This window comes from Ostrinia nubilalis, chromosome 5 (genome assembly GCF_963855985.1).
Source record: "Ostrinia nubilalis chromosome 5, ilOstNubi1.1, whole genome shotgun sequence".
Taxonomy (NCBI): domain Eukaryota; kingdom Metazoa; phylum Arthropoda; class Insecta; order Lepidoptera; family Crambidae; genus Ostrinia; species Ostrinia nubilalis.
Window position 1 is genome coordinate 9,224,350 of NC_087092.1, and position 13,345 is coordinate 9,237,694.

Here is a 13,345-nt window from a genome sequence, read left to right on the forward strand (position 1 = left end):
ATGATTGATGATAACAAAACATATTATGATTTTTCATAGCAACCATATCATTTATATCATGGACGATTAAAGAGCTATTTCAAATGTAAGTATTTTTCCATTACCTATAGATGGTCGACATTCCACGAATGCGTTGCCACTCATTCCCTTTATACATGTACACATTGGTATATGGTTCCGCACAATGCAATTTGCATTTAATCCACAAGTTCCAACACATGGATCCACACACTTATTTCTTTGGCAGCCTTTGTCAGAAGGACAATCCGAATTGTATACACATTCAGGCCGACAACCAAGATGCGGGTCACCATGATACCCTTCTGTGCATGAACAAACTCCATTTCTGCACACAGAATTTGGTCCGCAAGCCTGGCATGGATCTAGAGGGGCTAGTGGTGTATCTGAATTAAAAGAGCAGACGTTAAAATAATTAAAAATACCTCGTATTTATTAAATATGTTTATATGCTACTATTTTACACACCTTCTACAGGTAGCGGTTTGCACTGACTGAAAGGATCTCCTGTAAATCCATCTGGGCATAAACACACTGGAACATGATTGTTTACAAAGCATTTCGCATATAGGCCACATGAGCCCTCGCAAGGGTTCCGACATTTCTCTGCTACACACGCTTGGTCACTAGTACAATCTGAATGTATAACGCATTCTGGTTTACAATATGGCGGCGAACCAATATATGACGGCATACATGAACAAGATGCTAGGCCATTATTATTACGGCATTCTGCATACAATCCACATGGTGATGGTGCACAAGGATCTGTAGGTGCTGCTATGACCGGAGATGTTTCTGAAAATACAGTAGGTATATTTACAAAACATGTTTGTTTAAACTACATAACTATATTAATATTTCTAAAAAATTTATACTTACGGAATACTAACGAGCATACTGTAAATGGATTTCCGGAATACCCTGGTCGACATGAACATACAGGACTGTGCCTTATAACTTTACACTCCGTGTTTTGACCACATGGTTTAGGGCAAGGGTTAACACATCTTTGATTGACGCATGCTCTATTTGAATCACACTCAGAATTTACTATACATTCTGGTTTGCAATTTGGAGGTGATCCCAGATACTCCGGAAGACATGAGCACACTGGTTGATTATTAATTTCCTTACAAACAGAATTTGCTCCACAAGGAGAGGGGCTACACACGTTGATTACTGTCAAGTCTCGTTCTAAAAAATAATCCATTGAATTATCATATTTATTCATAAAATGTGAAAGAAAATATATGATAGACTTACTTACCCGGTAAGACTGAGCAAATTGAAAACGGATTTCCAGTAAAACCAATTCTACAATTACATGTTGGTTTGTGGTTATTAACATAACATTCTGCATTATATCCGCAGACGCCAGGACATGGATCAGTACATTTGTTCCGAATACACGCTAATTGTAAGGAACAATCAGAATCAGCCAAACATTCCGGTCTACATCCTTGATACGGATCACCAAAATAATCCGGTAGACAAGTACATGATCCAGCGTTTCCTTGCACTTTACATTCTGCATTTATACCACAAGGTGAAGGCTCACATGGGTTTAGATATTCGACCTTTGATGGAGCTGAAATATTATTCCAAAAATATGAATTCACTTACCGATAAGTAACTGTCTGTCACCGTAGAAGCACTTTCTTGGCTCCGAAGCGTTAGTCGAAGCTTGCTGGGCCCGGCGACGTTTAGTGACCTCCGTTATCCGCCGACAGCGTCACTATCTCTAGCGGCACCGTCCTAAAGCGGCCGTCTCGATGAACGACCCAAGCTTACTGTAAGTGCTAGGTTATCTCCGCGTGCTCCGTTTCAAGCAAAGGCATTAATTAATTTCACATAAAAGTTATTTCAACATGTTACGTCCCCTTCTCTGGAAGCACTTCAAAATCTAAATGATTAAATGAATCTTTTTCACCGTCCTGATCCGAAGGCTTATTTTTAAAGCATTTAAATAGAAAAGTATTAGCGAAATTACCTTCTAACTTAGCGGTGGGCATGGTCACCACTCGGTCCCAAAGTAAAGTCACCAATACAGTTCCATTTTTCAAATTAGTAAAAATGTGTGAGGCGTGACTTTGATATTTCTGATTTATACAACTTAAGCACATTTTTAAAGCATGAATTATAATTATCACGCTTCGCAAAGCAGTGTGTTAAGTGCGTTCGTCACTTATACTATCTTATTACCTTTTTTTCGTGTATTTCTTTCAATTTTATCGTTTTTGCATTTTTTATAATTCTTTATTACAATAAAACTATAAAACGAACGCGTGAAGTTTAAATTTTTTATGTTGTTTTTCTTACCTCTTGGCGGGGAACAACCCTGGAATGGATCACCCTCTAGACCTGGTTCGCATGCACAAGTCGCACGATGGTCTACGACTGAACATATTGCGTTCGGGCCGCAGGCCTGTTCGCACGGGTTTTTACACCGTAATGCGACGCAAGCAAAGGCGGCTGGGCATTCTGCGCTTATAGTACATTCAGGGCGGCAGTTGGGTGGGCTTCCAATATATCCAGGCTGACAGCTACATGCCGGTGTTTCTCCAGATTTTACACAGATAGAGTTTGGTCCACAAGGCGACGGCTCACATGGATTAACTGGCTGCTCAGGAAGTGCTGTAATATCCAATAGTAATTTCAATTTCTGTGGAGATTTAAAATTGAGTAAAAACAATAAAAATAATATAAGTATGTACCTGGTGCCGGATAACAATAAGTGAATGGATCCCCAGTATATCCATCATTGCAAGTACAAATTGGTGAATGGGCAATAACATTACATTGGGCTCCGCGACCGCACGCCCCCTCACAAGGGTCGCGGCATCGGCGGTCAATACAGGCTTGCTGCAGTTTACATTCGGAACTGACAAGGCATTCAGGGCGGCATGAAGGTGGTGAGCCAATATGTCCGGCGCGACAAGAACAAGCCGCAGCTCCATTTGCGCTTACTGTACATTCGCTGTAAGGACCACACGGTGATGGCGAACATGCTGATCGTCCTGGAACTAAAATGCCAAAGTACACAATATGTACTCGTATTATCTATAGTTCTATACTATCTATACTAATATTATAAATGCGAAAGTAACTCTGTCTGTCTTGCTTTCACGCCTAAACCACTGTACCGATTTTGATGAAATTTGGCATAGAGATAATTTGAGTTCCGGGAAAGGACATAGAATAGTTTTTATCCCGGTTTTTTAAACAGGGACGCGCGCGATAAAGTTTTTCTGTGACAGACAAAATTCCACGCGGGCAAAACCGCGGGCGGAAAGCTAGTATGTAATAAAATAATATTGATAAAATGTATTATTAAAAAAAATACGTCAGTTATAAGTCACTTACCATCAGTAGGCGGGACTATTTCTGTACAGTAGGAGAACGGATCTCCAGAGGTACCAGATGGACAGGTACACGATGGAATGTGGTTGTTAACTGTACACCGAGCGCCTGTTCCGCAAGCCCCTGGACATGGATCAATGCAGTGTCCTCCTTGACAAGCTCGCGTTGGCGAACATTCCCCATTAGTTGAACATTCGTGACGACAACCCGCATATGGATCACCGAAGTATCCAGTTGCACATGTGCAAACGCCTGCATCACAATTGGCATTGCTGCCACAAGGTGATGGATTACATGGGTCAGTAGAAGATGGTGGAGGAACTGAAAATCAAAAAAATATGATTAAATTCTAACATAGTTTACTAAGCAAATTAATAATAATTGATAAAATAAATTATCGAACATTAAATAAAATAGTTCATTGCCAAAAATATTTTTTACGAATTGAATTAACAAATTATCATAAATGGATATTCAATTCTTACCTATTATTTCCATACACTGTATAAATGGATCTCCAGAATATCCGGTAGGACAACTACATAATGGTATGTGATTATGTACGCGGCATTCTGCTCTGAATCCACATGAACCTTCGCATGGGTTAGTACATTTTTCTGCAATACATGCTTGATGTGATGGACAATCAGTATTTACAAGACATTCAGGGTGACAATTTGGTGGAATCCCTGTGTATCCTGGGCTACACGAACATGATGGATTGCCATTAACCGGACGACACTCGCTGTAGGGTCCGCAAGGATTAGGTTGGCATGGCTGTGTTTGCACTGGAGGTGGCGTATCAGGCAACTCATAGCACCTTGTAAATGGATCACCGCTGGTACCTATTGGGCAGCTACACAGTGGACTATGATTGATAACCTGGCAGTGAGCACCAATACCACAAGTTCCTCGGCAAGGATCAGCACATTTCATTCTATGGCAGGCGCGATCTGATGGGCATTCGCTACTAACAGTACATTCTGGTCTACAATCCGGAGGAGCACCTCTGTAGTCAGGAAGACATTCACAAGATGCTAATCCTCCATTTTCTCTGCAAATACTGTTAGGACCACAAGGCGATGGTTGACAGGGTCTACTGCGTTCTACTACTTCATTTATCTTACATTGCTCGAAAGGATTTCCAGAATAACCAGTTATACAAGCGCAAGAAGGAACGTGATTAATTACTGAGCATTCAGCATTTGCACCACAGATTCCAGGACATGGATTCGCACATTTGTTTCTTATACAAGCTTTGTCAGCAGAACAATCTGAACTCAATACACACTCGGGGCGGCAGCCTTCGTAAGGATTGCCTTGATAGCCCTCCAAACATGAGCAAGAACCAGCACCGTCTCTTTGATTACAGATTGCGTTTGCGCCACAAGGTGATGGATCACATGGCTGTGCTACAATTTCTGTAAAATAAATGTAAAAAAAGATTATTTATTTTATACATTATTATCATCCAAAGTGCATGAAGAAAAAAAGATAATTACCTTCATGTGGTATACACTGCAAGAATGGATTGCCTGTATATTTTTCTCTACAAATACACGAGACCATGTGACTAACAACTATACAATCAGCGTTTATGCCACATGAACCAGGACATGGATCTATACATTTACTCATTACACAAGCTTGATTAGACGGACAGTCTGAATTAATTACACACTCTGGTCGGCAATTTGGTGGCTGACCAATATAATTATCGACACATCTACATTTCGGTTTTCCGTTTCTTTCGATGCAAAGAGAGTTTGGACCACAAGGCGAAGGATTACATATGTCCACTGGTTCCGGTGGTGTTTGTACAACATCATAACAGTTCTTAAATGGATCTCCAGTTTGTCCTGGATTACAACTGCAAATTGGGCTATGGTTGATCACTTCACATCTTGCTGAGACCCCACAAGCATTGATACACGGATTAATGCATTTTTGGTTGATACATGCTTTCGTAGATGGACATTCAGAACTAACAACACATTCCGGTTTACACATTGGAGGAGATCCCTGGAAGCCTTCAATGCAAGCACAGGCTGCTGTATTATTTGATGTCAGTCTGCATAAACTATTTGGTCCACAAATTGATGGATTACAAGGGTTTCTTGGAGCTGGTTTATCTTCTATAGGTTGACAATGTATAAACGGATTGCCTGTAAAGCCTGCGATGCATGAACATGTTGGTATGTGGTTTATAACATCACATTTAGTATTTTGACCACACACTCCAGGACAAGGATCACGGCATTTATTTCTAAAACAAGCTTTATCTCTTGGACATTCTTGACTTCCTGTACATTCAGGCCTGCATGATTCATATGGGTTTCCGGTGTAGTCTAATAAGCAAGTACATAAACCATTATCACATTGGGCGTTCGGACCACAAGGTGATGGATTACATGGATCTGATGGAATAGCAGTCGTCGGATCTAAAAAAAACACAACGGAAATGTTACAAATCTAAAATATTAAACTTTCTAAATAAATGTATTTGGGAACCACCTTGTAACTTACCTTCAGTTATAGCTAAGCATCTAGTGAAAGGATCACCAGTGTAGCCCTCGTTACAAACACATACTGCTACATGATTGAGAACATGGCAGTTGGCATCAATACCGCATGATCCTGGACATGGATCTTCACATTTCTGGCGAAGACACGCTAATGATGCGGGACATTCTGAATTGATAGTACATTCAGGTCTACAAGCAGGCGGTGATCCTGTATAGCCTGGTAAACACGAACAAGCTGGACCGGTAGCTAATAATTGACATCGGGAATTAGGTCCACATGGTGATGGTGTGCAAGATGGTGGACGTTCTGTGATTGGTTCAATCGCTAAAATAACATGAATTCTTATATTACTATCAGATAATTTATATTATAGATTTCATAAATGATATAAAAAAATATCTCAACTCACGATAGCATTGAGTGAATGGATCTCCTGTCATGCCTCCAGGACATGTACATATTGGGTTATGGTTTCTCACTAAACAGTGAGCTCGTAATCCACAAGTATTGGGGCAAGGATCGTCACACCTTTGATTTATGCAAGCTTTTGAAGTGTCGCATTCACTATTGACCACACATTCCGGTCTACATGAAGGCGGTAATCCTACGTAGTTAGGAAGGCAGGAACAAACTGCTTGCATATTTATTTGTTGGCATACACTATTTGGTCCACAAGGAGTAGGTTCGCATGGTGATTGTGGAGGAGCAGCTAAAAATAATTGTTAAAGTTTTAAAAACATCATAAAACCTACTTATTTAGAATATCACTGTGCTTTTATAAAATGAAAAATAAAATCTATAGATATAGAATTCATTTGACTTACGTGGTAACACTATTCGCTTGCATTCAAAGAATGGATCTCCTGAATACCCTCTTGGACAAGTGCAAATAGGAACATGATTTTCAACAATGCATTGCGCCATTTGACCACACGTTCTTGGGCATGGATCAATACATTTAAATCTTATACATGCTAGGTTTGGCGAGCATTCATCGTTGTTTTCACATTCCCTACGGCAACCTTGAGGACTGTAAGGGTCCCCTTCATATCCTTCGGAGCAAACACACGCACCAGCTCCATTATGCTCACGGCATTCAGCATTTGGTCCACAAGGGGATGGAGAACATGGACTAGATGATGGTGTCACTGCCGATTCTATAAATATTTCATTTTGTTAATAGAAACAAAATTAGTCTTAACTAAAAGATTTATAAAAAAAAATAAACAACACATTTAATTTTTTACCTGGCATAACAATTTCAATGCAATTTGTGTAAGCATCTCCAGTATACCTATCCTGACAACTACAAACTGGTTTATGATAAACTGTCAAACATATAGCATTCACTCCGCAAGCTCCTTGACATGGGTTTTTACATCTCTCATTTATACATGCTGTATTGCTAGGACATTCAGCATCTATAGTACATTCTGGTCTACAATTTGGAACCCTTCCTATGTAATTAGGTAAACATGAACAAGCAGCCTGATCTCCAATAACTCGACATTCTGAATTTGGCCCACAAGGCGATGGCGAACAGGTAGTATTGGTAATTTTTCCTGAAACGATTAACAAAATACTTATAACAACAATTTAAAAGTATAGATAGTATTTAATTTAATTCAGTTTATAGCAATTTATTAATGTCGATTCATATCGATAAATAATTAATTATAATATACCTTCCAAATCACATCTTGTAAACGGATCACCGGTATATCCTGGTGTGCAACTACAAATTGGATTATGCGTTATGACTTGGCAACGAGCATTAAGGCCACAAGTGTTCGGGCAAGGATCAATGCATTTCTTGTTAACGCAGGCTTTGTCTTGAGGACATTCTGAACTGACAATGCATTCAGGGCGACATGATGGCGGTGTCCCAATATATCCATTATCACAAGTACAAACGCTATGCCCATTTACCACTCGACAGAGACTGTTTGGTCCGCAAGGTGAAGGCTGACAGGGATCAATGTTTACAACTTTAACTAAAACAAAAATCAAGAAACATTATTTCAAAGGTAAATAGGTAAACAGGAAAACAAAGTTCGTTGATAAATTAGTAGGTTATTATAACTTACTTTCTACTTCACATCTTACGAGCGGATTACCACTGTAACCAGTAAGGCACGTACAAATAGGTGAATGATTAACAGTTCTACATTCAGCATTAATGCCACAAGCTCCTGGGCATGGATCTTTACATCTATTGTTTGAACATGCCTTATTACGATCACAATCCGAATTTGATACACATTCAGGTCGACATCCCGTGTATGGGTCTCCGAAATATTCTGGTAAGCATGTACAAGAACCAATCCCATTTCTTTCTTTACATAATGCATTTGCCCCACATGGTGATGGATTGCAAGGATTTGGTGGCGGTTCTGACACACCTGTGAACATAATACATGTTTTGATTATATAAATTAAACTTAACATATTTGGGTGTGTAGTACGACTAATACACAATTTAAAACTTACGTTCTATTTCTGAGCATCCGCTAAATGGATCACCTGTATACCCTGGTATACAATTACATAACGCTACATGAGTTGCTACAGAACATTCAGCATTGAAACCACAAGAACCCGGACATGGATCTACACATCTTTCATTTTGGCATGCAAGATTACCAGGACACTCTGCATTGATAGAACATTCTGGTCTACAGTTTGGTGCAACACCTATATAATTTGGTAAGCATGAACATGCAGGCGCTTCTCCAACTACTTTACATTGTGAATAAGGACCGCACGGTGAAGGTACACATGGATTTCCTTTAGGCCCCATAGAGATAGGTTCTAAGAAAGAAAATAAGAGAAATTAAGAACATAGCACACATAATTTAAGAAAACAGAATAAAAAAAGAAAGTTCAATATAGAAATAGTCATAGAAAACAAAAGTGATTGAAAATACGAGTAGTGACTGGTTTTTACATAAAAAATAAAACTTTCATTGTGTATATTTGTTAACATTACAATTTTATTACATTGTTTTAATTTATAACAATAATACTCAATTTGAAATGTATTATATACTTGATGAAGTTTACCCTTACTTTTGTCTAAATGACATGTAACGAATGGATCGCCTGTGAAGCCAGCTTTACAGGTGCATATCGGATTATGGTTAATGGTTTGACACCTAGCATTGACTCCACACGTTCCAGGACATGGATCTTTACATTTCTGTCGTATACATGCTTGATGTTGTGGACAATCTGTGCTGATTACGCACTCTGGCCTACAAGTAGGTGGCGATCCACTATAACCTTCTTGACATGAACATACGCCATGCCCGTTTATTTCTTTGCATGTACTATAAGGTCCGCAAGGTGATGGCACGCATGGATTAACATCTGCTAGAGACGCTATAATAAACAACAACAGTGTTAATAACGTAAAATATGAAAAAAAAATGTACTTAAAGTTTGTGAATTCTACTAACGCTGTCGCTGTGGATGACATGAGCTAGCAGGATTTCCTTCGTAACCTTCAATACACAAACAAACTGGTGTATGATGGGCTACCGTACACTGAGCATTAATTCCACATGCTCCTTGACATGGATTAATACACTTGTTATTTGAACACGATTTATCTAGTGGACAATCGTTATTTGTTACGCATTCAGGGCGGCAGCCAAGGTAGGGATCTCCAAAATATCCTGGCTGGCATGTACAAGCACCAGCGTTATTTCTTTCTGTGCAAAGTGAATTAGGGCCGCATGGAGATGGATTACATGGATTTGTATCTTCGTCATTGGGTATAGTCACTAAAAACAAAACATAACTTTTATTATTGGATTTCTTTGACCATAAACGTATCAAATAAGTTATGTATAAAGATCAAGATTCTCACCAATAAAACGACAACCACTAAATGGATCACCAGTATAGCTCTCCCGGCAGTGACAAACAGCTTTATGATTAATGACGACACATTCAGCATTTGATCCACAAGATCCTTCGCATGGGCTTACACATTTTTCACGTATACATGCAAGATTGCTTGGACATTCTTCGTCATATATACATTCTGGGCGGCAATTAGGTGCTCTGCCAATATACCCTGGCTGGCATGAACAAGCAGGCGTTTCTCCTACTATGCGACATTGCGAATTTGGTCCACAAGGTGAAGGAACACATGGGTTGGCAGAAGGTCTAGGTTCCGGTCCTAAAATTATTTCTGTTTAGTATTTGTTAACAAAATTATTACTTTTATGTTAGATTTCATTAGTAATATTTAAAACTTACGTTTTTCAAAAGTGCATTGCACAAACGGATCTCCAATGTAATTTTGCGGGCAACTGCATAAAGCATTGTGATTTACTACAGTGCATTTGGCATTATTGCCACATGCTCCAATGCATGGGTCTACGCATTTTTGATTAATACACGCTTTATTTGGCATACATTCACTGCTGACCATACATTCTGGACGGCAAAATGGTGGTGATCCGAAATATTGTTCTTGGCATGAGCATATCGCATGTGAATCGCTTACGCGACATATACTGTAGGGGCCGCATGGCGAAGGAGAACACGGGTCAGTCGGAATATCGTTGTTCCCTAAAATGTAAAATATTTTAAATGACTACATAGCTAAAACCTTATAGGTGTTATTTAAAATATTTGTTGATACATACTTATGTAACAAGATGTGAACGGATTTCCTTCATATCCAGGTAAACATGCGCACGATGGAGCATGATTATTGACGCGACATTCTGCATACATGCCACAGACTCCTGGGCATGGATCTTTACATTTGTTATTAGCGCAAGCTTTGTCTTTGGGACAATCTGAATTTAATACGCATTCAGGTCGGCATTCAATATAAGGATCGCCATAATAATCAGGCAAACATGAACATGACCCAATGCCGTGTCTTTCTTTGCATACTGCATTCGCTCCACAAGGAGATAACGAACATGGACTGACTACTTGAGGTTCAATTGCTAAAAAGTAAAATATGTTTTTTAAGTAAGTTAGTCAAAAGGATTAAGTAAAACCACAACTATAATCTTATAAAGTTTCCACTTACGTGGCACGACTGAGCAGCCAGAGAAGGGATCTCCAGTATATCCATGATCACACGTACAAATTGGTACGTGCTTCACAACAGTACAAGTTGCATGAAATCCGCATGAACCAGGACAAGGGTCGCTACATATTTCTGATATACAAGCTAAATTTCCTGGACATTCGACATCTATGACGCATTCCGGTCTACAATTAGGAGGGCGACCCACGTAGTTGCGTAGACATGAACAAACTGGTACACCGTTTACTTCATTGCATTGAGAATTAGGACCACATGGACTGGGAATGCAACTATTTATAGGGATCATCGGTCCTGATAAATAATAAAAATAATCAATTTAGTCTCATAATTAGTTAAAGTCTTGAAAAATATAATAACGTATTAAATTAAATAAAACTTACTGTCGATGAAGCATTTAACAAATGGATCACCGGTATATCCGTTCAAACAACTGCAGATTGGGTTATGGTTTACAACTTGACATTGAGCGTCGATACCACACATTCCGGCACATGGGTCTTGACATTTTTGATTAATACACGCTTTGTCAGATCGACAATCAGAACTAACTATACATTCCGGTCGACAATTTGGTGGAGAACCGACACATATATCCAAACACGTACATACAGCATGCCCATTAAAGATACGACATCTGCTGTACGGTCCGCAAGGCGAAGGTTGACATGGATTTACAGGTTCTTGAAGAACTAAAGGTAATTTGAAAGGAGAAAGATAAGTATACAGAATAAATTAGAATAAGAAAAATAAATTGAAAGTATAGAAAGAAAGTCTTACTCGGAACAGGAGTACATGCATGAAGAGGATTTCCATTATATCCAGGCAAGCAAGAACATGATGGTGCGTGGTTTGTGACTCTACATTCAGCATTCTGTCCACAAGCGCCAGAACAAGGATCCACACATTTGTTATTGAAACAAGATCTATCCATAGCGCAGTCAGTGTTCATGACACATTCTGGGCGGCAACCTAAGTACGGGTCGCCATAAAATTCATCTATACAAGTACATGAACCAGCACCATCTCTCTCACGACATATGGCGTTAGGTCCACATGGTGATGGATTACAAGGATGACGTGGCAGATCTTTTGGAACTGAAAATGATTTACAAATATCATGCTACTACAAGAATATAAAACAACATGCAAAATGTATACTAAACTACACGTACTAATATCGAGGTGCAGAATCTGGCATAAATAAGTAGAATACTCACCCTCAGTACGACTGCAACCAGCGAACGGATCTCCGGAGTAGCCGTCGTCGCAAGAGCATATTGGCTGGTGATTTTGCACTATACAGCGAGCGTTGAAACCGCAGGATCCAACACAGGGGTTGACACAAGAACCAGAGAGGCAGGCGAGTGCTAGAGGGCAGTCTTGATTGATGACACATTGTCGCCGACATGTTGGTGGGGCACCAAGCATGCCTGGTTCACAAGAGCAGGTTGCTCTACCATTGACGTTGCGACATGTAGAATACGGTCCACAGGGAGATGGAAGACATGGGTCAGGAGCTGGATACGAAATATCTGCACAAAAATACAATTTTGTGTAAACATAGTGATAGTGATGTTATCAAATATTTTACGAGGAATTATTTAATTAATCAGTTGCTTTCTCAAAAATATTTTTGTTTACATGGATTTCGATTTAGGACAGGAAGTTTAGTGTTTATCTATCATTCTTCCCGGAATCAAAAACATTTTATTTGTACTATGAGTATGCCCTACTCCCAGGTCCAATAATTCACCAAAACTGGTTTAAAACTTTAGATCTAATAATAAAGTAACAAAGTTTCAAGGTCCAAATCAATGCAGTAAAATTAACATATTACAAAAGTTTCAGTTTTTAAAGGTAGGTTAAACAATATCTATATAAACTCACTTTTTCGGAAACATCTGATGAAAGGATCGCCTTCAGGAAGATTTTCAGGGCAGGTGCAAATTGGATTATGACCGACCACATGGCATCTTGCATCCAAACCGCAGCTATGTACACAAGGATCTTTGCATTTGAGATTGATGCAAGCTTTGTTCGCTGGACAATCTGAATTCACAGCACATTCCGGGCGGCATGCGGGAGGCGCGCCTAAGAATCCGGGTTGGCAAACGCAAACAGGGCGATCACTAACGACGTTACATTCGCTGTTTGGTCCACATGGCGATGGTTCACAAGGATTCAATGGAGGATCTAAAATTTTTAATTGATTGCGTTTTTATGTAATGCTAATTAAATTGAATATTAACCCATTAACGCCCGCCGTACTATAAATTGTACACAACTTTAAGTTACGATAAATCTGATTTAGTGGGTATTTTAAGTCTGGAAATAATTCCAATCGGTAAACAAAGGTCTATG

At 39.3% G+C, this 13,345-nt stretch overlaps 1 protein-coding gene across 1 annotated transcript in view; it reads right to left on the bottom strand.

Moving 5' to 3' along the window:
• The window catches only part of LOC135071852 (uncharacterized), a 104,977-nt gene that overhangs the window by 40,190 nt on the left and 51,442 nt on the right, over nucleotides 1-13,345 (bottom strand). The window contains exons 36-61 of the mRNA XM_063965686.1: nucleotides 12,872-13,177; nucleotides 12,202-12,516; nucleotides 11,762-12,079; nucleotides 11,365-11,673; nucleotides 10,964-11,275; nucleotides 10,566-10,877; nucleotides 10,174-10,488; nucleotides 9,779-10,093; nucleotides 9,366-9,692; nucleotides 8,977-9,288; nucleotides 8,398-8,718; nucleotides 7,995-8,309; nucleotides 7,593-7,901; nucleotides 7,155-7,469; nucleotides 6,732-7,064; nucleotides 6,317-6,616; nucleotides 5,908-6,231; nucleotides 4,884-5,822; nucleotides 3,867-4,802; nucleotides 3,385-3,702; nucleotides 2,736-3,044; nucleotides 2,341-2,655; nucleotides 1,289-1,609; nucleotides 901-1,215; nucleotides 487-816; nucleotides 105-404 (exon numbers count right to left, since the gene is read on the bottom strand). Of these exons, the coding sequence (XP_063821756.1) occupies nucleotides 105-404; nucleotides 487-816; nucleotides 901-1,215; nucleotides 1,289-1,609; nucleotides 2,341-2,655; nucleotides 2,736-3,044; nucleotides 3,385-3,702; nucleotides 3,867-4,802; nucleotides 4,884-5,822; nucleotides 5,908-6,231; nucleotides 6,317-6,616; nucleotides 6,732-7,064; nucleotides 7,155-7,469; nucleotides 7,593-7,901; nucleotides 7,995-8,309; nucleotides 8,398-8,718; nucleotides 8,977-9,288; nucleotides 9,366-9,692; nucleotides 9,779-10,093; nucleotides 10,174-10,488; nucleotides 10,566-10,877; nucleotides 10,964-11,275; nucleotides 11,365-11,673; nucleotides 11,762-12,079; nucleotides 12,202-12,516; nucleotides 12,872-13,177 (9,441 nt within the window). The remainder of the gene's footprint in view (nucleotides 1-104; nucleotides 405-486; nucleotides 817-900; nucleotides 1,216-1,288; nucleotides 1,610-2,340; nucleotides 2,656-2,735; nucleotides 3,045-3,384; nucleotides 3,703-3,866; nucleotides 4,803-4,883; nucleotides 5,823-5,907; nucleotides 6,232-6,316; nucleotides 6,617-6,731; nucleotides 7,065-7,154; nucleotides 7,470-7,592; nucleotides 7,902-7,994; nucleotides 8,310-8,397; nucleotides 8,719-8,976; nucleotides 9,289-9,365; nucleotides 9,693-9,778; nucleotides 10,094-10,173; nucleotides 10,489-10,565; nucleotides 10,878-10,963; nucleotides 11,276-11,364; nucleotides 11,674-11,761; nucleotides 12,080-12,201; nucleotides 12,517-12,871; nucleotides 13,178-13,345) is intronic.